The sequence below is a fragment of the Meleagris gallopavo genome, chromosome 5, assembly GCF_905368555.1.
Source record: "Meleagris gallopavo chromosome 5, MGAL_WU_HG_1.1, whole genome shotgun sequence".
NCBI classification, from domain to species: domain Eukaryota; kingdom Metazoa; phylum Chordata; class Aves; order Galliformes; family Phasianidae; genus Meleagris; species Meleagris gallopavo.
Window position 1 is genome coordinate 10612577 of NC_139408.1, and position 25389 is coordinate 10637965.

Sequence of the window (25389 nt, forward strand, 5' to 3'; positions counted from 1 at the left end):
CAATTAATTGTCACAAGAAAAGCCCAGTGTGAGTAACCAGGGGGGAGACAGACTGTGGTACCAAACCTTGCAATCCTGAAGCTCCCTAAGCACAGTGAGTCCTAAGGGCTCCGGAAGATCCTGGTGCCGCAGCCATCGAGCAGAGGTTGTGCTTGGCTGGAGGAAAAAACACCATAAGTTGACTTAATTGGAGCAATATGAAAATACATAGCAGAGGATTGCACTACATGTCAGCCCTCTTGTATGAAAGTAAAATTCTGGCACAATGACATGGTGCTTCATCTCTCTTTGACTCTGGGCTGACTGCTCTCTAGTGCCACAATTCTGTTCTTCAAATGCACAGTATGGCCCTTGCCAACTTGCGTCAAATTTTTGTACATAAAGTAGCAAAAACACAGGTTTTTTGCTGCCTTCTCCTCGAGAGTACATCAGTGTTGCAGTTCAACAGAGTAAGTAGCTGATTGCTTACCAGAAACCAAATCCTTAAAAGTCCATGTCAATATTTACATATTTATTCATTATAATGTGTTGGTCACCAACTTCATTCCATCCACTGTTGACCCTGAAGAATTTCATCACATGGATTCATAGTGCAGAATGTCATTTTTAATAATTTCATGTATGATGCTCTCTCCTGGGAAGTAAGGATTGTTACCCATTTAGATGTTTCAGGGTGGTTTGTGCAATAGCTAAAACTAGACTGAAATCTGATGTAATGCACAATCAAAATGTTCTGTTATATTATAGTACAGTACACTTCAATGTAATTTATTCTCCTCCTGTGAGAACCGTGACTGTCAAAAGCCAATCATAATACATAAATGGTAGCAGTTTACAGACATGGCAATGTGGCAACTATAGGAGCCTTTGTTGTCACTTTTGGTTAGTTTAATGTTATACGTGGGGAAAATGGGAAGGCAAAGAAAGAAGAAACATGAGAACTGTTTTGTCTCATTTCAGCTCTATAAAAATCCCACTGAGATTATGTTGCTACCACAACAGCACTTCCTCCTTACAAAACCAATGGTACACAGTGAAATATTATCAAATTAGGTCGGTTATCATGCTTGTCTTTTACAGCATATGGCGTTAATGGATTTCAGAGGCCATTAAATGCCTTTGTAGAATGGAAAGGCATGTGGAAAACTAAGAGCTGGAAGATTTGGTCACTACATTTAAAGGAGGCCGGCTGAATGGCCTGTCCATCAGCTCCTTGTGGTCAATCATTATTGCTAACGTCAAAAGAATAATAAAGAATACACAGAAGAAGTCACACACACATCTCATAAAACAAAATTTATCTTTAATTTGTAAGTGTCAACAGCAGTACAAAAGATGGAGTGATGGTGAATAGATTAAGGGTAGAGAGGACAGTCTTGAGGTAAATGAGCATAAATAGGCAGTCTTATAGACACTCCCCTGAGGGGTCTAAACCCCTATCATGGCGTATACTGTATCACCCAAAGATGACATGTTTAACATATCAGGAAAGCACCTTGTGCAAAAAAAAAAAAAAAAAAAAAAAAAAATCCCCCCCACCCGAAACATGTAGGTAAGGTGCCAATGTACACCAGAACATACTGTATATGGACAGTGTCTTTCAATTTTGTCTTTCCCATTAATAACTGAGGCAGAGGAGGAGAAGACTCTTAAAAGTACCACTGAAAGATTATTTAATATTTAATTTACCTCACGTCAATACTGCACAACAAAATCCAAGAAGTCTGTTTATGCAATGAAGCAGAGCTAAGAATAACTATTCTTTTTTTAAAACTGAGAACAGATTTTTTTTTTTACTCAGTATCCTTAGCAAACTTTTTCCTTTGTCTTTTTTTTTTTGCTTTTTTTTTTTTTCAGCTGTATCAATAGGAGAGTGTGAGATGTGATGGCAACCTTTAAGTTCATTTAAAAACTTTACACTGGACTGTACAAGATTTTTTTTTTTTTTTTGATAAACTATTTACATTTTCAGACTTTAAAACATATTCAAAGCAGCAATAGACACTAGTTTTTCCTCTACACGCCCAAATAATTACCGGCCATGGGCCCAGGTAGGTACCTGCATTGTATATAGAATTTCTACAAAGAAAACCTGCCTGTTAAATTAGCCAGTGGGTGTCCAACAAGCAGCCCCCACCATTAAGAGCTGCACCCACAGTGTTGCTATAGGAATCAAAGCATAGTACCTAGACAAGAGAGTTTCAGTTGTCCCAACAGGTCTACACAAACTTTACAATTTGAAACAGCAGCTAGCATGTCAGTCCAGCATGTCAGTGAATTGTGCTGATTAAATTAACATAGAGTACAATCTCACAATATACATCACAAACAAATTACAATGTCAGGAAATAAGAGTTACAGTAAGATAAGTTATGTAGTAACAGCTTATAAGCTTGTCTTAATGTAATAAAAAAATTTGTACATGGGAAATACAATAATGAATGAACATAAATGCTAAGCATTCTATTTTGCTACAAGCTGAAGAAGGGTACAAAAAAAAACCAACATTGCTTTCTAGAAAGCAAAACACAAATGACAAAGGAAGACAAACGGAGAATGCACACTAGCAGGTCTGCAATGTGCAGCATACAAACAGTTAAATATTTGCACATTCCCCATAATCCAAGAGCACCAAGGACCTCACTTGTGGTTTTTAGAAAGCGGAAATTACAAAGCAAGCCATGTCACTAAGTTGCTTTATAGCTTTCATATTGCCATAAATATCAATTTGATAAATTTTCCTTTAGCCCAGTTCACCCTACCCCACCCCTTTTTACCCAGCGTGTGAAATCTCAGAATACTTCTTTGTCACCATTTCCAGCAAATCTGGTATTTAAAAAAAAGGGCAATGGATTAAAATGAAATATATTTGCATATACCTATATCTTATTTTCTTTTTCCTTCTTAGTAGGACATTACAGCATATCAAAAATGTAGTTTGATCTGAGAAAAATCACAGATATTAATGGGTCATATAAAAAAAGGTTTGGGGGAAGTTGTTTTTTAAAGCAAAAGAGTAAGTGTAAAAGATCAGATGAGGTCATATAGTATTATTCTTTTAAAAGAACATGCTTAAGTGCCAACTTGAATCTTAAAAAAGCATGCAAAACACCTAGGGTCCAAGCCCATTCATCAACGTCTCATAAAAACATGAAGAACTCTATCATACATTCTGCTGGCTGCATCTCCAGTGCAGTTGTTCACACTGTGGCCCTGTTCAGCAAAGATTGCCCTACTTAACGCCAACGCTCCACTGGTCCTCGTGACCACAACAGAAGTACTAACATGCTTAAAATTAAGCAAGTAGGTAAGTGTTTTGCTGAGGGAGGGTGGGGGTGTTAATCTTGTTGTATGTTTTGCTAGGAGATGATTTTTGAAATGCCACGCCTTTGGTATGACCAAAAAATGAAACCAGAAAGCCAACCCAGTGAGAGGACCGCGGTTCAGGTTGCATTGGGCGGAGGTTGTGTTTATGCTCAAAGCAGTAGCTGTCCTCAGCTGACTGCTGCATACGTTGCAATGCCGCTGTTTGTTTTGCATTCCCCACCCCGAGCAGTAGCGTCCTTTGCCCTCCCCCTGCCTTGTGCTGCACCTGAGTACGCTGATTTAGGAGCACATTGTGATCCCGTGTATTCCCAGCAGGCAGTTTCATTAACTAAATGGTGACATCCGAACACACGTATCAACCAGAACTAGGCTATTTCATCAGTCATACCTCCATGTAAACCTGAACCCTGTTCCATGGAATTGGAAGTGAACTATACTAGCTCATATCAGACAGTTTCAGGAGTGTTCTTCTCTTGAAAACAAATATTTAAATTTTTTCCAAAAAGAAAATATATTGTATCTGTTCTAATTAAATAAGCTGCTAATTCGTGGAGAAGTATTACTGTATTTGTGTATTATCTGAATGGAGTTGTTATTTTTTTCAGTCAGAGTTATTAAGAAGATCTCAAACACAACATTTAAAGAGCAATTCTGAAAGTCCTGTTTGTGTTTTGTGTGAACTTTTTCCCCTGACATTGCAGCCTAATGTAACAATAGTGTGATTTACTTAATGTAGAAAATAAAGATTTGATATTACTAAGTCTTGATTGCATTGCAAGAGCCATCTTATATTCATGACAATCTCTCCAGGGATATGCTTTTGACTTCTAAATGCCATTCTTGTTAAGAACTAAAACATTTAATCAGTTTTACTTGGATTCAGAAAAAAAAAATAATTGTGTTTCCTATCAGCTGTATCTGCAATTTTGTGTGTTTCATGTATCAACTTTCTAAAACAAGAAAAAAGTATTCTGTGTTTGTGGGATATGCTACCAAAAATCAGTGAGAGCACAAGTGAGGCATCTTGCTGTCCCAGCTACAGGTCCACAATACTGCGCTCACACTGCGGGTGTAAATTCAGCATCTACATGAGGTACAGTGACTTGTCAGCATTTAATATGGACCAACATACACTGATATAGAACAAAAGTAAATACATAACTTATACTTCACTAAGTATCCATGAACAAAAAATAAAATTCTATTTCCTATGTTATATTTACACAATTTAAAAAAAAAAATCTAAAATGAGATGGTAAATTCATCAAAAACTTTGTTTTGAGCTCCGATTAATAAAGTAAAAAAGTTGTTTTTTATCTTTATGATTGTCCTTCCTTCTACTGACATTTTAGAGCCAATGTCGGCTAATAAATAGAATAAAATGCTCACATGCACAATTCAAATTCAAATATGTTCCTCCCACTTTACCAGCCAATAAATGCAATTTTTACTAGCTGGCAATTCCTGAACAGCCAGTCATTTTCAAGAATGTGGCTTTAACATAGAGAGCATCAGCACTGAGGCAGGGCTGGAGCTAAAACAAAGTGTTCATACATACATGTATTTTGCATAAATAAATGAAATAACAAGACATAAAAATGACTCAAATCCGGCAACTGTGAGGCAGGCCCACACGAGTCGAAACAGATGACTTTTGTTCATGTAGTTTTCGTACAACAGTTTCACATTAGTCAGAAGTGATAAAAAATACCATTTATATCCAGTGCTTATAACACTTACGAAACAACATCTGTGAGTGTGTGTTTTTTTGTACTACAAGCAAAATCAAGTTTCAGTCCTAAAGAACAGTCCTTTGTTCTCCACAAGCCTGCAGAATATTATTTTGGCATGGTCATAAAATTTAAAAAAATTAACCAACTAATCTAAATGTTTGCCTTTGTGCAAAAAAAAAAATAATTACATAAAATACAATACTAGCAATACAGCATTCTACCAATGCAACAAAACCAGAAAAAAAAAGAGCAAGAGAGAAAAAGTGACATGGGAGGAGGGAGAGATACTTCTAACATAAGAATTATGTAAGACATTAATAAATAGTCATTTCTTTTAGGAAATAATGGTACCCTCCCCCCAATCTGAGCTGAATGTATTAAAAACAGTTCCAATTCCCAAGCAATTGTGAGAACAAAAAACACTTTCTATCAGTACCTTAGCCAGCTTGAAGAGGGCGCTCACCAGCTAAACGACACAGCATTTGCCTTTAAAGTCTTGGCTAGACCGGTTTATTGCTTATTAGACATGGACTCAGAACACATTTAAATAAATATTAAAAATATAGCATTTTGTTCCAAATTACAAAATGGTCAGAGCAGTCTAACCATTGTGTTTCTATGCCATTAACTTTATAAATTGTCCTGTAAATTGAACGGTCTTCTTTGTTTTGGGGGTTGTTCTTGCACATTTAACGTGATCCCTACAGTGGCAACAATGGCTCTGTCTGCTCTAAGAGGTATTACCGGGGCTCTGAGGAAAATGGCAGCTCCTTATCATTGCACCTCATGAATTTCTGCACGATAGTGCAACAGCATGACGATGACCAGCATTAGTACTACCATCCTCTCATTGTCTGGTGTCTATGCAAAGCCCATTCAGCTCTGTGGGAAGATTCCCTCAGACTTTGGGAAGAGCTGTCCTAGGCTCATTCATGCCTCTCAGCCTGAGTCCGAATTTATCATCAATGTGCTGAACATATCCAGTTCAAAATAAAAGCTGAGGGAGTTGAGGAGCTTCAGCACAGGTATTCACCAGGCCCATTGGATCTGCATTTTATATAGAGATATATTTATGAACAGCAGTGGAATGCGAATGGGGAAAAAAATGGCAATTTCTTTTTTCTTTTCCTTCTCTGAACATTAACAAACTCCTTGAATATAACTTTCTTGTGTATTTCCTAGACTTTTCTGTAGCAATTGCATTGTTTCCAGTAATAATACAAATAAAAACTTTGGGTACACCTTGCCACCAAAGATCCCAAAGAACTTTACAAACACCCATGAAGATCTAGTTCGCACTCCCGTATGAATAATATTCAGTAAATATTTCTGATGCATCGTTTTCTCAGCTTTGCAAGCCAGTTATTTTTGTGGCCTTCCCTCCTCCACTAGGAGTCTCACATATAAATCACTGCACAAATACTCAAGATAGCAAACAGTTCCTTCAGGTGACAACAGAAATGTGATGTGTGGAGCCATGATTCACTGCAGGATTCTACAAGCCCTAAGAATTCATCACGGTAGATTCTATATGGATTTTGATTTCATATCTGCCTTTACTGTCCAGCTAAGTATAGAGGTTTGTAACTATAAACACAAATTTTTAGAGTATTTGTACTGTATGTACATATAAAAATACTCACTTTATTTTGTGTTATATATCAGAGTGTTTCCAAGTACTCCTTGAACACACACTGTTATGGAAACAATTGAATTTCTCATTCATAAATGTCATGTTCGTTTTAGTAGCAGGTGCACTTTTATTTTCACATACCTATGTAATTTGAAGGAGGAGAAGGAGCTCTTTAAAATATCAATAAGGAATTGTAAGTGTAATGCCACCAACAGTACTTTTAAAAATAAATATTAAGTATTTGGACCCTTGACATTCTGGAATGAATAAATTATTTAAGAGAAAATGTGTTAAGACTGAATGCAAGGGTTAAAAGCAAAAGGGTAGAGAATGTAGTCAAAGGTGGCCTCACACTGCTAAGACAGGCCCTTCCATAGCTGGTGATCGCTCTTTTGTGCTTACTTAAAACTTCACACTAATGGCATCAAGAGGCAAAAGCAATTGGGCACATGCACTATGGCAACCAGGTTCACTACTTAAGAATATCCTGTCTCCAGATTCCTGAGTACTTCACCATTTTCTGGAAAAAAAAAATTAGTTTTTTATATATTTTTTTTTTTTAAGATGCCAAAGGATTGTCTAAGACTTTACAGTGTCTCCTTTAAGACTCTTTTTTAAATGTTAAGATTCAAAAGTTAAGAAAAGTTTGGCACATCAGAAGTTCAGCTATACATATGGAAAAAAATGGAATTCAGAGACGATTTTTTAAAGATGAGCTATGATGCACAGATGTGCACACTTGCGGACTTGTTCTATTTCACAATATGAAATCTGCAGTTTTTGTTTTCTAAAATAATCCAGAATAAAAACACATTCACAACCTGTAGGCTGGCACAGCATACCTGAGTGAGAATGTATAACCCCCATCTAAAACAGTAACTTAAGCCTTTATCAGCATCCAAAAGGAAAAAGACAAAAGGTAAGACTTGTAAGACAGCTATTGATTCATATAAGTTTTCAAGTCCTGATGTCTGATATTTAATATATGTCTTCATCTAAATTTAAAAAAACAAAAACAACAAAAAAACCCAAGTTCATGAAAAATTAGGGAAACAATCTGTCTCACACGTTAAGAAACATTTAAGACCATTCTGCTGATGTAACTGTAGGAGCCACACATGCATGCAGGCTCTTTAAGAACTTTTTGTTCAAAAAAAATCCGAAAAAAAAAAAAAAAAAAGAGTCTGAGTACTTTAATTCTGTGAACACTCCTCAGTTGGCACTGACTGCCTCATGGGCTTCGTTTTCACTACTATAGTCTGATTTGGGATCATCCTCGTAGTCCTCGTACATTTCAATTTCATCCTCTCCATTTATCATTTCGTTTCCAGCAAGGCTTCCGCTGTCTGTCTTCATCCCATAAGTGCTCTGAATGACGGGTATGCTGGGCTCAGGGCTGGCGGAGGTGCTTGAGCAATCCGATGTCATCTGAGGTGATGGTGTGGTAGTTGCCATGGTAATAGCACCAGGATAGACAACCCCCGTTCCTGTGGTGATTGGAATTTGAGGCTGTTGTCTAGAAGGAAAAGCAAGATGGGAACGTGATTACCTCTGTTTGGAGGAGGGAAGCCCTTTTGCAAGGCCAAATCAAAGCAGGTGATTTCCCGTGAGCGCTGCATGCATTCCTCTGAGGTTCTCAGTCTGGTCCTTTATGGTATTTGTTCACCTTAGTTCCCGCCCTCATGCACAACTGGAGAGTAAATTATTTAGCAACTACCAGAATATGACTATTTCATGTGTTTTGTATGTTTATTCAAACCATACTGCAATGTAGCAATCGGAGAGAGATCTTCAAAATGCTTTAGGCACCTATGCAATGCCTAACTGCCACAGTAGACTTCTGGTGTCCAAAATTATCCTCCAGACTTCTGACTAGAACTTCTGTTTTGTGACTGTTTATGGTGGAACCTCAAGATTACATGTGGTACCTCAAATGGCATATGGCTGACGAGGTAACATTGTCTGTGTTTCTTTAAGGATGTAATTTACTATTTAAATGCTAGATTTACTCTTAAATCACTTAGAAATACTTTGGGTATTTTCTTTCTGGATTTTGATTTGTATTTAAAATCAATCATCAGAATGCCATTTGCTCTTCAGGTTTTGGTATACAAGACTGAGTTTCTGAAGAAAAGTACTTTAAAAACAAAAAAAAGAACAAGTGCTCTTTTCTGTGTGGTAATGGACAATCTGTAGAAACAAAAACTTCCTATATCTGATTTACTTTCACAGTGCAAATACATGGAGAGACACAATTAAGAGTGCACTGCCTCTAATTCTGGAATATTTTGCCTTCTGATGTAGAACTTTGTATCATATAATATCCTTTGTTTTTGACTGTGACGCAGGAGCAAAACTAGTCTAACTAGAGTTAGGCTGATATCACTGACAGTCAAGCAATTAAATGCAAGCTTGATTACAGCATGTAATAATTCAACTTTTACAGAAGCTGCAATGTCTCTTACAACAATGTACATATATTCAACTGCGTTTCTGAGTAAGGCCAGGATGCTGAACTCCTTCTTTGGTCAAGTCTTTATCGGCTTTGAATTAATTAAAGCTACTTTTTACATTTGGATTAAATAATAACAGATTTACTTACTATATTAAAAGACACTTCAAAATATTCTTATATTAATTTTGGACCATTACCTTTAGTAAAGACGAGAGAAAAAGAGGAGACTGAACTTGTCTGGAGGAAAAGAATCTCCATTATACTTTAGATTTAACAAATTCCAGTACCAGAAATACCTAAGTGCACTGGAAGTTGCTGTTTTACTATTGACTGGTTATTTGGCATATACGCCTACTTTAATACTGTATTTCAGTGTATTATCAATATTCTTTAGAGCAATACTGACAAGTATTTGAGATTTTTGTACTTTATAATTTTAGCAAGAGAAACAGCATCAGATGTGTTTCAATAGTCTATTGAATCTGTAACTTCTTGATCTCTGTGCTATTCTATGCCAACATTCAAAAGGAGATAAAAATATGCTTTGCATAAACCAGTCTTTCGTAAATTCTTAATTATTGTCTAAACCAATACACATATCATGTACAGCTTATTTCCAAGATGTCCCTTAAATACTGGATTTTTGTCATTTATTGACAAACTCTAGGTTTGATAAACATCGCTGAACAATTACTGGTAAACCAATGTTCTTCAAGTTTAGGCACCAATAGAGAGAGTCAAATCATGAACACTCTGTGTAAGAGAATATTCAAATAGCATTACGTACTACCTTCATTGCTGGTACTGCTAGCCTGACTCTTAAAGCCTCTGCACAGCTTGAGAAATTCAAACATCTGTTGTATGAGTATGGTACACCTGGCTAGCAGTGAGCAAAAACATCACAATAATTCATTTGACACAGTCATTATACTCCTGTTTGCAAATGATGATTTGCAGATGATTTACAAACAGCTAGGGATTTTTCACTAAATTTTCACTTTTTAAATGGTCTGATAAATGTTCTGTGAAAACAATTTTCAGCCAATGCATTTGCTTGCAAGTGATTTGCTGCAAACATCTTTCAATACTTTATCCATAAAACTGAACACCTACTTCACATGGGAACATTTTGGTTTCAAGATTGCATGTTGTCAGGCATATAAATTATTACTTTTAAAAACCTACAGGTACCTCCTCCACAAATTTTTAGACACAGAAATTCTTTGCATCAGTGACTCTTTCCACAAAGCAAAGGAAAAAGAAAGTCACCCATGGTCACCGAAAATTTCTACATATTTGTTGCCAAGCCATACACACTTAATTCTCTCCAATCTGTCTTTCTTATAACTGCTAGTACTAACATTTTCCTGATATTTGTTACAATAAATACATTTGTAAAACAAACAAAGAAAATCCCTATGTGCTCACCAAAGAATATCACAATGATAATGCCAAAAGGCATTTGGAGAGTTAATTTTTAAAATGCTTCTAATAAGAGTTGTAGAATATACTGAAGAAATGACTGAGTACAAGTTGCTCTTGTATTACAGATGACACTGAGGATCAGAAACCTAGTTCTCGTACTCCACCATAAAAAGATTTATTTTATTATAACAAATAGTCTTCTTACAAGCGGCAAGAAGGGAGGGAAAAAAATTTGTTTAGGACAGAGCTATGATGTATCTTGACACTGTGGTTCTTAATGTTAAGCCCTAAAGGATAGACTGAGTTAGGAAACTCAGACATTCTTTCAAACGTTTAACAAGTGAGCAACACTATTTTGCATACCCACATTTCAGTGGGACAGGGTACATTTTTTCTATTTTAAAATATAAAGGGAGCAGGTCATAAAGTATAAAGGGAGTACAGTGAAGTAGAATTTACAGAACTGCCTTTTAATTGAGATTGCATTAAATGTACAACAAACAATAGAGTGAATCAAAGTGGAAAAGAACTTGATTGGTATAGCAGGGCAGTTAAAGGCTTAATGAATTTGTCATTTGCCAATACAACTCTTCTTAACATGTTAAACAGAATTCAAATGTATGGAGGTATATACATGCCTCCTGCAGGGTAACAACTGTGAGCTTTAAATTACCTGTTATCTCACCATGGAATTGTAAACATCTGTTAACTGTACCACCTAAATGGAAGTACATCAGACTGCAAACCACTAGTGAAAATTTGCTAGCACTTAAACATGAGCACCTACACAGTTCCAGTAACTAGGCGCCTAACTCTCCTAACTCAGAGCTGCAGTTACAATTCAGCTCAGCTGCGTTTCCTTACAGCATCCACTAATGAATGCTTTCTGCCTGGTTGAGATTTCCAGAACTCAACAATAGCCTTCTCATCTTTGAATAGGAAGGGTCTTTGGACCCTTTAGATCTTTGAGGAATGGCGATGCATGGCTATGTACTCCGGCTTCAAACCACCCCTGTATCCACCATCTCCTCTTTGCCAAGTAAATCCTCAGGTGGCCAATTACCACAGGTCTCCTGCCTCTCTGCTCTGTCAGTACTGCTAACATGTCCATCCGGTCTGGGACTAAAGATTTGGACCAAAATAGTTAGGTTAATATAAGAGAGGAGGTAACGTAAAAACTCTCAGATCAACTGACCTGCTTACAAGCTTGTGCCATTAATATTCACAGGATTTTCATAGAGAACATTCCACTTTTCACTTCTGCAAAATTAGCTAAACATTTAAATTGGCAAATTAACATTGCTTTCTGATCCCTTCCCAACTATTTTTCTGACAGCTCTTTAAATGTCTGAAGCAAAATCAAATGCATTAACGAAAATGCGATGTGCTACACCCCCTTGAAACTTACACCCCCATATGGAATGAAAAGTAAATCCCACAAAAGTACCCATTGTGTACTTACTTTGAGTCCAAGCTACAGGAATATAATATTACAGCTCTATTCAAAACCGTCGTCTAGCAACATTCAGACTAGGTGTGTGTACAGTAGTTATAAACACTATAAAGGCTTTATTCTAAACTTCTTACACTGGCAAAACAAAAAAAAAAAGTTACTGCTTACATCATTTTGCAAACAAATGTATATATCATTTACTTGTATTTAGAGTGACTAAGACTAAAAATGACTGAGAGTTGAATTATTTTTGTAAGGCAAGGCAACAAAAGACAGACTCAAAATGTCTGAATTTATGGCTTATATATGATCCACTTGTTTGTTTACATTTATTTATGCATTACAAAAATTAGTATTGAAGATAAATTGCAAATCACTTGACGTCTGTTTAGGGATTACCTTCTAATGAAGTCATCATTCACAGCATCCCATTAATAATTATTTGGAAGATATAGCTGTTTTCAGATTGAATATCCACTAGATTAAAAGCAGCAATTTTTTAATAGATAGTCTGCATTGACTAAGAATTATTTCATCTTATTGTCTCCCTTACTTGGAACAAAATTCATTTGCATAGGGATGCAGTACAACACCTATGCACATGTTCAATTCCACTCTGTTAAAATATTTGACAGTCCCTGGATTTTTTTGTTCTGGTCTATCTCCAAAGTATGAATTTCCTGCCCAATTTGTTCCAAGAAATCTTCACTCTCACTCAATTCTCTGGAAGTTTTTCTTCAAAAAATCCAAACAGAACCTGACTAATCATTTGTTTATTTCTCTATTTTACTTTAAAACCTTACCTTTGTATATTGAGAATCACTAAACAATTTTTCTGTATCTTACAAATATTTATGAAAGAATGTAGCTCACTGAAGTCAGAAGCATGAGCTTTTTGCATCTTTAAAAGTTTAAGCAACATAAAACTCTTTACATGTTTGTGTTTATGGGGAGTGTTTTAATTGTGCACATAGGATTATCCTACATTAGCAAATGATTCACGTGGGGATGGAAATTAGCCCTTCCTCCATTGCTACTGCAATATATGAATTCCAAACACAAATATGAAAGAATATCATTGCTAGTTATAGACTCTTCTAGCTATCTGTTTGATGGTCCATCTTTCTCTTTGCCTCTATCGTATTTATCTTTTTATTCTGTGATGATAAGTTTTTGCCATTTTATCAAACCCATTCCAAACTTAATCAGTATATGTATTTAATAGAAAATAAAAACTAGCAGGACTCTATGCAGTATAAAACACTTAGCACAACTCGGCATTTCATTAGACTTTTTTTTTTTTTTTTTGTCATTTTTTTTTCTATTGCATGCTGCAATATTTACTATAGAGTATAATAAATACTAAAAATTTACATTAGTTTCCTTCTTCATTCTGTTAAGGAATCTGCATCTCAATTCCCATGTGTACAATTCCAAAGGAAGGTTCATGCTCCACCAAAAGAGTGGAAAAATGAGGGCGGTTAGGAAAATTGTTCCAAGTGATGTTTAATGTTACATTTATAGGAAAATACAAAGAAGAGTAAGTTTAAGAAGTTGATGGGCTCAGTTACTGTGTTTCACTTAATTATAATCTACTTCAGATGAAATGTTACTTTTTATTATTCAGTAAACTATTCTTCTGAAATAAGTTATGCCATATATGTTTTATGTTTCCAATCAAGAAGCTGCTTGATCTCTTCCAAATTTTTTTTTTTTTTCATTAGGGTAAAACTGAATTTGAGGCATCAGTCACTAGTCACAAAAAAACCATGAAAAGTATGGAATAATTTTTAGAAATCACAGCTTGTGTTTCCTAAGTATCAGAATTTATACCCATATTGAACTGCAACCTTGTTCTCATTTCATCTTTAGCAAATGCAAACACCTTTTAAAAGTGCTTCTATAACAAAACTTATTGTTTCCAGCATAGTCCTTTGCATCAATTTGTAAGAGCAAAACTGTAATTTACTGTTACTTTAAGTTTCCTTTGACGTGAGTTGAGCAGTATAAACTGGATTTAGCATAATTATGAATAAGAATTAATTCTTTCAAGAAAATGATAACATTCCCATGGTCTTTGTGATCACATTGTTTGATAGATGAGAAAGATGTTAAATTTTGGTTGCATTTTGAATAGATTTTTTTTTTTTTTTTTAAGTCACAGTATCACTCTTTATGTAGATACTTTTATAAGTTTCATAAATCTGTTTTCCACATTCACCTACATATTTAGCCATCACTTCTGATGCATGAAACCCTGCTACTTAATTCTGTTTTGAATTTGTAAACAATTGGCAAATTGTCCAGACTGCTGCTGTTTTTGTATTTCTTCTATAGACATGATTTGATCTGTCAAACTGCTTTGGACAACAGCTAAAGTTTTGTTCCCTTTGCCTGAATATAATTTGTGATGTGCTGTATGTATTCATATTTCTATTTAGGGTTCTAAGAACAGTTTTGATGGAAGCCTATTAGTAAACAATTTCCCTCAGAGTGAAGAATAAAAAACAATGTTAAAATTGTAGACTGGAAGGTTATTTCAACATATCAAAACTGCTTCTATTTACTGATTGAAGAAAGAGCCCACATTGTTGCAGGCTGTACCACAGAATAATTGACTGCAACAGGAGTTCTGCATCCCAAGCCAAAAATGAGGGCACATAATCGACGTCAAGGTCAATTATCTGGTACTAAAGTAGCCAACAAAAGGAGACTATTGTGATTAGAGAAATAAGCAGAACATTGTGAATTTGGAAGGGCTGGCAGTGGAGAAAGCATTTAGACTCTCTGTAAACCACCAGAAACATTGTTGGAGCATTGAGCATCACAGATCAATTCATTAAAAAAAGCACAGGAGAGGGAAATCAGCCATGCTGCAGTTGTTTCACTGCACTAATGCTATCTTTCGTCTGTCAGTCTCTCATAGTTCTGCCTTCTGTCCTGAAGAACAGAAACAATACTGTAAAAAACCACAAATGTTCTTAAAATTGTGCCAGGATCTTTCTGTACCATATATTCCGAACTGTAAATCTATCCAATCTGTCTATCCAGTACTTGAAAGACTCATCCCAAACCATGTATTTTTTAGAAAAGATTATTTATCACAGTCCTATATGTAAGAAAAATCCTCATACCCTTATGTAATGATAGCATTCCTTTATGTCTGTTCCTAATCTAACAACAATTATTCCTGCACCTTTTATTGTTTTTCACTTTTCCCAACTCCTTAATCTACACTGGAATAATTTTTTGTGTTTTCTTTTTTGTTCTTATTTTAATTTAGGGAATTGTCCTGGAGTTGTTATTAACTCTGAGTGGATTAGCATATTAGCAACTCACAAATGGCAAACCTTTCAGGATAACAGGAGACAATTCCTTTTGAAGAATTCTAATGTCAGTTTTATAATCAGAATTTAATGGCAAGCTAAAGTTCCATTTTCAGAGATATATGTTTTTAATAGGATTTTATAGATTCAGATCCTTACCTTCTAAATGTCATTAATAAGTGGCTTAAACAGATAAGTAAATTTGTTGTCAAAGAGAATGCTCGTTGCGATGCACTGCAAACAATTACAAGAGTACTCACCCTACAGTAAAAAACTGCCTCATCTCCTGTCTTCGAGACCTCATCAGTTGTTTGTATTCACCAATACGCAATTTCTTTCCATCTACAATGCAGGTACGTTTTGGTCGAGGTTTGTATTTGTAATTAGGATACTTTTCTAGGTGGATTTTACTTAGCCGTGCCTGCTCTTCATAATAAGGTTGTTTTTCTTGATTTGACATAGACTTCCAGCGAGATCCTATTAACAAAACCATCAGTGAGTGGCCAGGTAAAGCAACTGTAGTTTCACACATATGCATTTCAATGCACCTTCTTGCTAAAATAAGTACATTTTAAATAAGTTAATTATATAAGCTGATTTGAATTTACATTAGCCAGCCCTTGTATTTTAAGAGAGATCTTAAAAGAGCCTTGACTTTCAGATAGTGCTGAAAACCTAACATGTTGAAATCTTTATTAAAGAGATGCACTTAAAATCAAGTTACTTCTCAAAATCTCATCCTCATGCTACAGAACAGATTTTTTTATGTGAGCATTTATCTATGAATAAATATATACCTTCGTATTAGCATGCACAGTATGATGGCTCAGTGAGACCTACAAGCATAATTTTAAGGCTTAACACATTGTCTTGGGATACTTGGTTTGATAGTTTGATAGAGATGTGGGCTATACTCTCCTACTAACAGATATCAATTCCTTTGTATTCAGCAGGATAAAATATGAAAACCTTACAGATTCAAGAATATTATGAAGAAATCCCCCTTTTCTGTATTAAATTTACTAATCTGTTGATATAATCTTCCAACCACATGTCATAAGTGGAGAGGACTACTTTGGGAAAGTTACACTTAATTTTTTTAACATTTAATTTTTTTAACAGTTACACTAATTTTATTTATTTATTTATTTATTTATTTATTTATTTATTTATTTATTATTTATTTATTGTTGTTGTTGTTAAAGAAAAAAAGGAAAGCATATTTGCAATTCTCTATCCCACTTCAGATACTGTAAACTTTCATTGAAAGCTGCACCAATAAAACATACAAAATATAATACAGTGTTCACAGGAAAAGGAAAAAGAATTCAGATCTCTCATATTGTTTATAAGAAGCTATCTAAACATTTGAATAGAGAAGGTGTTTTATTTTTTTAATGGGATAAAAAAGGCAGAAAGTAGCTTTTTTGGTGTCTTTTAGATGGATAAAATGATTACAGCTGTGTTAAATGTGGGTGGAAGCTATTCTTTTACCAAGATTTTTCATACATCAACAAATGGAAAAGTTGTATAAATATTATCCATAGCCAGCCATACTCTGTGTCAGTTCTAATATTTCATGGTTTTTTTCTTATTGTCCTGGAAAAGTTGCACAAATACTATATGGACATAGACTTATTTGTGGAAGAAAAAATAATGACAGGTTAATTCCATGGTTAACAAACACTCAATTGCTGGCACTTCTGAAATATTTATGCCGAAAGTTTACATTTTAATGAATACAGTTACTATACTCGTAATAGTTTTTTCACAGAATGCACACAAATAATATAGATTCCCTACAGCTGCCAACACTGAAACAGTGCAGGTTTTATACAAAACTGAAAGGCTATTCATATAACTTACTAATATGGTAGACAAAAATATGAGAACTACGAAGTAAGATTTTGAGAGTTTCAGGACAAAGTAACATTTATTTCTATATATGCTTGCCTCTAACAAACTTGGGTAAGAATGTATTTGAACTCAAAGTTTACAATAAAATGATTACAGATGAAATTTGATTTTTACTTTTATTTATTATGAGTTACATTTAGGATCTGTCTTCAACTTCAAAGACTCAAAGTAAATACAGGTTTTCATGTTTCACCACTCATTCTCACGTATGTTTCTAATTCTCTAGAGAGGTCTCAAAAAGTAAATCAAAATTTCTCAAAAATGAGACAATTTATTTGCACAGTGCCGAAACAATCCATGGTATATTCCCTAATTGTCCCAACCTATTCAAATTAAATATTAACAACAGCATATTTTGATTAAGTAATATTTTAGTTGTATGATACAAGTGCTTCCTTAACTTTTTGAACATGCTAATATTTTGCGTTTGAGAAGGGATACATCTACATGTCCTTTAAACTCAACCAGGTTTCTTGCTATTGCACTGCCTGACATTAACTTTCCATCATGATTTTATTTTTTACTTTTTTTTTTTTTTTTTCCCCCAGTAGTTACTTCAGAAAGTACCATTTTACAGTCAGGTGATCTGTACTTCAAGTGATTTCTAATGGAATCTTGCAATTAGACCTTTTATCAGGATAGATTCCTGCAACATATTTCACAAAACATTCTTTACAAATGTTGCCAAATTAAAAGGAAATTACCAGTCTGTTGTTAAAAATAAATAGAATTTAGGGACAGCGTTAAAAGGGAAAAGGAAATAAATGAAAACAAGGCATGAGTTTTGATTTGTGTCACTTTCAGTAATTCCAATTTTAGTGAACACTTATCTCCCTGACAAAGTATGTCCTAAAATTAGAGAAGTTGCATATTTAAGAAAGTAGTTACTAGCCTGCTTCAATAATACAAATAACCTCATCATTTCGCATCACCAGAAAAAACTGATGTCTGCCAATTGTCACTGCTATAGCACAGCATTCTGAGTTCTCCTTAAAATCTGATTCACACATAGTCCCAAGTCGTTCATTGTCTTGCACTTACCTAGGATTTTGCTAATGTTGGAGTTGTGCATGTCAGGGAAAGCTTGGAGAATTTTTCGACGCTCATCCTTTGCCCAAACCATGAAAGCATTCATTGGTCGTTTGATGTGCGGTTCACTACTGGCTCGACCTCGTGAATCCCGGTAGACTCGAGCTTCAGCCACAGTGGCACCTCCTGTTGGCCAACAATAATACTGCTGTAGTTTAGCTGCAGAGCCATTCATTGCTTTACTTCCTGTAATGTCAGGGCAGGAAGAAACAAGATGGATGCAAAACATTATTATGTGGATTATGCAAGTGCTTTCAGTGCTGTGTCTATTTTAGCCCCATTCTCTTTCTCTCTCTGCTGCCAGATCTATGAAAGAGAAGGGTGTCCAGTGATTTCACTTGTAACTGGTCAGACTCACCCATTAACATCTGAATGAGAAAACAGAGTACACTGTTATTTCTGCAGTTATGAGGTCTGAAAAAGTTTCAGTTTGGGATCTTAACATAGCATACATGTTCTGAATGCTCAAAAAAACTCACATAAAAGTTACACCTGAGAATCCAAACTGATGCAGACCTGTTCACACAAGTCACTTACAATGACTGCTGCTTGACAGAGACGCATGTCACACATTTCATAAAATAAATTATATACTACTCTGACACACAATCTACAGATTGTATAGGTATAATCACATTTGGAGCTGAATGTCTTCAAGCCACATCTGCTTCACTTGAATTTAAATGTGCCATGGAACATTCAATCACATATATGTAAGAAAACTCCTCGCTTTCCACACATAGCATAACAAAACTTCAGAAACTGGTGACAAAAAACTCCAGCTTTTCCATGTGCAGTGCTTTACTGTACCCCAGAGTTCTGTAGCTATCCACCTATATGCATGATAACTGCAGTTGGGTTTTTGAATGCAGTCAGTCCTGCTGCTTGGCCACAAGAAGCAAAGCATCATAAGAAATTCAGAGTTCAAAGGATGGGAGCTCTAGAACTAGTTAATACAGAAGAAAGAGCTAACAGCCTGTATAAAGCCTGATTTCTGCAGAAAAACTTTTGCATTATGATAATAACATATGTTTACAGAACTAGACTTCACTACAACAGAAAGGTAAAAAGACCTTTCCTACAATAAGAAAGTGACATACATAATTTTAGGCCTCATCAAACTGGTCAGTAATTCTAGTCCTTGAAAAGCAAGGTACTTAATAACATATTAGCACAGCAATACGTCTTCTTTTTTTATGTCTTTGTGTGTGTGTGTGTGTTCGTGCGCACACGTCTGTGAACAGACTCAGACATTTATTTCATGTTTGCAAAAAAGAAAAAAAGATATCTCTTTACAGTAAGTAGTGAAGTACTAATTTCAGTGACTGACTTAAAAGATTTTAACTGTACAAAAACTAGTTTACTATAAAAACACTGTATCTCAGATACACTATTTAAAACTTTCTGTATAGGAAATCCATTTACATGAAAAAAGTCCTAAAATACAGGATGCATGACTAATACACTACCTTTTTGCCACCATGTCCACAGTACATTAATTTAATTTAAAATGCACTGACCATACAGGATAAATTCATTTTGCTTTACACAGTGTTGACAGCCATGTTTATTGTGCAGTGAAATGTAGTGTCGTTTCAAGCTGACTGTATCCATCAACGCAGGGCAATATGCTGACTACTGGGCCAGATGAAGACATACATTACTCTGAGAGCAAAACACTCATTCATATACAGCAGCGTCTTCTCCTGAGGATCACCATGGTAATTTATGATGCCTCCAGTGCCATTACTTTACAACTGACACCAATTTGGCAATTTGTATACTAACATGCGTGTATATAAAAGAAGTCAAGTTTGTGGCAAATGGAAGATGCAAAACTATTTTAATACTATTCTAAGATAAGTACCATGCTAGATGTGTTCAGCGCTTACAGGGGGCTACAAATGCAGTTTTTTACTGCAGAAAGAAACAGTAGTTTTGTTGAATGACAGAAGATCTGGATTTGCATGTGGGACCATTTGAGGGCTGTGTACAGTTCATGAAGCTTTGTTCATTTTTGTCAGATGGCTTACAACGTGCATGTCAAAGATATCATCATTTAAGAGAAAATCTACCTATTGTGAAACTATAATAAGTTACAAACATGTAAATAAACACTGAAAAATTTATTGAGATAAATAACTGCATAATTTGAGAAAGATTGTATCACATACTGGTCATTCCATCTTTTAAAAAAATACTGTAATATTTTAAATAGTATGTGGGCAATTAAGAAGTTGATAATAAATCTAAAAATATACATATTTTTAATAAAAAAGTAATTTACTATTCAGCTTTTATACTCATGACAAAGAAGACATATTCGAATCAGTAGGATGATTTTCCATCTTTGACTTTTTGAAAGGTAGTTATTCATGGTGGCAAAGGAGTTTGTCTTTAGCCCTTTTTAACAAAGTTTTGGCATAACCTGGTAATGGAGGCACAGAGAATTTTTTCTAGTAGATTTCAGGCTATTTTTTAATCTGGATATAACTTAGGTAGGAAGAAAAAAAAACACATAAGCAAAGTATTTTAAGAGAAAGGTTATGTTACAAAATGAGTCTTACTTAAAGTAATAAATTACAATCATCCCAAGAAGGCCAAGAAGTTCTGGCTGCATCTGCTTTAAGCAAGTCCATACTTGAAGGAGTTGAAAAAGCAGCCAAGAAGTTGATGTTCTCTGTACTTGATCTCTAGGGGAATATTTGCAAGTTGACCCATAGACCGTCACAAAAGCATCTGCAAAATGAATTTCTGCAAATAACTGAAATACCATAATCTCTGTGTTCTTCTAAGTATCTCAAAGCTCCAGAATTATATTCAGCTTGTAAAGCTGAATTATAAGCAAATACTTTTGTTAGTATGCGATTCCATGTGGGGAGCCAGAAATTCTCAGTATCTTCTAAGGTTAGTAATGAGCACTAATGATATAAAAAGCACATATGCTGAGTGAGCTCTTTCAAGTTGAAACACATAAGAACAAGCTTTCAAACTGCACAGTTGTTCTTAGGTACTTCATTCTGTCATTCAGGTATTTAAACAGCATCATGTCCTATATAAACAATTTAAACAGGCATTACAAAGTACAGGGTTTTTTTCTTACTGTGATTGTGATAATACCGACAAAGACAGAGATGCCTGAAATTTTTGAAAAAATTATATAATGACTGTAAAGTCGTATGTGTTTCACACCTGTTCTTTTTGAAAATATTTCCTGAGACAATTAATAAATAATAATCCCAAAACACTAGATAAAATAAAGAACATAGTACTAATGAAGGGTGAGAAGAAAGGACAACACTGGCAATTGTCTTTCTATGGCAACTAGTGCTCTACCTGATAGTTATGCAGTCCATACTGCAAGTGTGGAAGGAGAGTGTAGATTTCAGAATCAAGATTTTGTTCAGGATTCAAAATTATTGCAAAAGCAGTACAGTTTGGCTGCCCTAATGGCTTAGTTGGCAAAGAAATCTACACTTTGGCCTAAAGACTCGAGCTACCCTCAAAGTGTCACTTTTAGCTTCCAAGGGTGTGGACTGCCTTGCTTCCTAGCTCCCTTGCATTTATTCAACTTGTCGTGACTTAGATGATTTAAAGCTAAAATCAGATTAGACGAGATTTTGTGGATATACGGCAATCAACTCCACTGTGGGAGCTGGATTCCAGACTAGCATCTAGGGACAGCATTGGGCCAAAGAACAGCATAGAATGAATCTAAAAATGTTACAGCTTCATTAAAGTAATTTCTAACAATATTTTTCTTCCAAAAGAGATTGACTGTTCTCTAATGCATAGGCAAGAACTCACGGCTTTTGAAAGGGAATCTGCCCATCCATGAGGAAAAGGTAAACGTTTTCCATGAATGAAATGCTAAGAAATACATAGAAACAATTGATACATTATTTATTTATTAATTCCTGCTTTTGTCTTAGTTTCTCACCTCATAAAATAACAAGAATTTTAGGAAAGGCACCATTTATGTTAGCCACATAAGAGTTTATCCCCGTGTACTTAATGGGATGGGATTTTTCTCTCCATTTTATATATCACTTACCAAAACAAAACCTCAGATCCAGCCTTTACTTCTTATCAGAACGCAAATAATGATTACAGTGACAGAGAGGAGCAAAAGAGATTGAGAAAAAGATGAAGAAAGATTGAGAAAAGAAGAGACAGCAAAGAGAGGGAGAGTTTCACCAGTCCCTCTGTTATTCTTTTATTACTCTTCACACTCTGGCCATTCACATTTGAAATGACACATTTCCTTTGAATCCCCTCATATAATGAATATTTGGCTACTCTAGAGAATACACTGCATACCATCTTCCATAAATACATATATACAGATAGGATATACAGAAATAAAGACAGTCTTCCTAAGTTCCTAATGTGAAAGTGATTGGTTAGCAGTACAGTTCATATCATCAGTTATTAATTAAGCTGAGACGATATTTTTGTCTACTTTGGAAAGAATTGATCATGATCAGTTGGGCAGAGAATGGCTTGAGGGCTGCTGCAGCCCTGAGGAGAAGGATTTGGAAGTGTCGAATGATGAAAGATTCAATATGAGCCAGTAATGTGTGCTTGCAGCCCAGAAGGCCAACTGTATCTTGGGTTGCATCAAGAGAATTGTGACCAGCAGGTTGAGGGAGGTAATTCTGCCCCTCTACTCTGCTCTTGTGAGACCTTGCCTGGAGCACTGCACTCAGTTCTGGGGCCCCCAGCACAAGAAAGATATGGATTTGTTGGAGTGGATCCAGAGAAGGGCCACGAAGATGATCAGAGAGCTGGAGCACTTCCCCTGCAAGAACAGGCTGAGAGAGGTGAGGCCCTTCAATCTGGAGAAGAGAAGGCTCTGAGGAGATCTTATAGAGGCCTACAAGTAACTGGAGGGGGCTTACATGAAAGAGGGACTTTTTATAAGGCAGAAAGCAACAGGATGAGGGGACGTGGTTTTCAACTGGAAGAGGGTAGATTTAGATTAGATATCAGAAAGAAATTCTTTACTGTGAGGGTGGTGAGACACTGGAACAGGTTGCCCAGTGAGGTTGTCGATGCCCCTTCCCTGAAAGCATTCCAGGCCAGGCTGGATGGGGCTTTGAGCAACCTGCTCTAGAGAGAGGTGTCCCTGCCTATAGGAGGGAGGTTGGAACTAGGTGATCTTAAAGGTCCCTTCCAACCCAAACTATTCTATGATTCTATGATTCTGTCTTCACAGTATCTGGTTCTGTCTGTGGTAATAAAACTAGCACAGCTAGTAACTCACATATCAGAAACTAAAACTTAATGAACATACAATTAAGAGTCACTCTTTTACTACTAGAGATGAGTTACTCATAAACATGGAAATGCAGTAAGAGCAGAAAGCATGAAAACCTGGTTTGGCAGATCCCCTTTCCAGCTCTTAGCAAGCAGACGGATGGAGCCTTTCTGAAAGCTACAGCAGTATTTCAAATCAAATAGAGAAATGCAAATCTAGGTTGAAAAGAATGACACACAAGCACCAAAAGCTTTGGAAAATTTAGAATACAAGCTTAATAATATAACTATTTTTTGAGCTCTTAAGCTCAAAACTTTTTCCATGTTAGACAAATTACTACTTCACTTTAATCTAAGACTTGTAACAGGGTTAGAGTATCTCTTATATTTGTTTTGTCCCTTGACTGTTTGTAACTTTTTTTTTTTTTTTTTTTTTACATCGTCATCCATATTCATAAGACTTTCTGATTCTGTAGAACAGAAAGAGAGGTAAAATAAATGTGTACCTCATGAACTACTGTCGTTACTGGCATGTCTTGTCATCGCTATGCAAAACTAACACCCGTGTGGAAACATGACCAGCTGCCCAGCAGGGATGCCTGTAGTCATACAGACACAAATATTCTGCATGGAAGTGTCTGTTCATCAAGCTGCTTTCATTCCAAATGTTAAACAAATATTATTCAGGTGAGATTCGAGGTCCCAAAATGTCTTATAAGCTGCATGTCAGTGAATAAGGAGGGGATGAAAACTGAGAAATACTTGAGTGATTCATGAAATAGTGCAATATTTAAATGCGCTCTAAAGTATTTCACCTGTAAAGTTTCTGAAATATGCTAAGTGAATACTAAGAGTTGAGAATATAATGTAGCAGAGGTTAGCTACATGTTCATGTAACACTCAGTTATGATAAGGCTTCTATTTTTCCTGTAAAGAGACTCCATTCTCTTTAAAACATCAGCAAGAAGAACTAAGAGGGAATTCCCTAAGGTCAGCTCTGAGGAAACATAAACCTCTAATTCAATAACTCTGCTACTGCACTGAAAAAGGCCTTATTATTGCAACATCCATATGGAGTCAATTGGACATTAATGACTAATCAATCCCTCCCCTTTCTATTCTACTTATAGTGTCACAAACCATGTTTAGATTAGCCCATTTCCTGCTTAGGATCGCTCAAGATGTCTTTTGTTCTTTCAGGGCTGGCCTGATGGAGGCAGCTTAAACAAACACACGACCCAAGTGGTGCAGGAGTTATAAACTGCCATATGTGAATGAACAAAGGGGCCATACTAAAGCCTTTTGTGGTATTTGTTAATGTTTTTCATCTGAGTTTAAAAAGACCTAATGACTTTGCGGTGAGCTGATGCATGTGGCTCGTGGCTTTGCAAAATGAAGGAAATTCTACCCAGTTATATATCAGCATATATTTTCCAAAGTGCCTTGTTTTCAGTTTTGGTGACAGTGAGTTTACTTTTTTAGTACATTTGTTCTACATATGCAAGCAAAATTCTTAATCTCAGTTAAAACACAGCAACAGTTTTCACAGCCACCCTCACAACCTGCATGTATGTCTTCCCTCATTTGAAAGTCAGGAGCTAAAATTAATAGTGAAATACATTCTGGGTGTAAAATCAAATCAACTGTTCTAGGCATACCAGTAGCAGCTCACTCACCAGTGTTCAAAGCTGAACGGTTACTTGGGTCTTATTAAGGGCTGAAACAATATTTCTAAACAAGCTATTATCACATTCATGCTGTGCAGCCAGCCA

General features: G+C 35.7%; 1 protein-coding gene across 14 annotated transcripts in view; it reads right to left on the minus strand.

Annotated features, from left to right (window-relative positions):
• Positions 1-1281: 1281 nt before the first annotated feature.
• SOX6 (SRY-box transcription factor 6) overlaps positions 1282-25389 on the minus strand; it is a 366009-nt gene continuing 341901 nt past the window's right edge. For 12 of the 14 annotated variants that reach the window (XM_085224215.1, XM_085224213.1, XM_085224212.1 and 9 more), the window contains 3 exons: positions 18311-18544; positions 15613-15829; positions 1282-8209 (listed from right to left, as the gene is read on the minus strand). In XM_085224215.1, the coding sequence (XP_085080341.1) occupies positions 7906-8209; positions 15613-15829; positions 18311-18544 (755 nt within the window). In that variant the 3' untranslated portion in view covers positions 1282-7905. The remainder of the gene's footprint in view (positions 8210-15612; positions 15830-18310; positions 18545-25389) is intronic. The other 2 variants (XM_085224217.1, XM_085224214.1) reach the window with 1 other exon arrangement.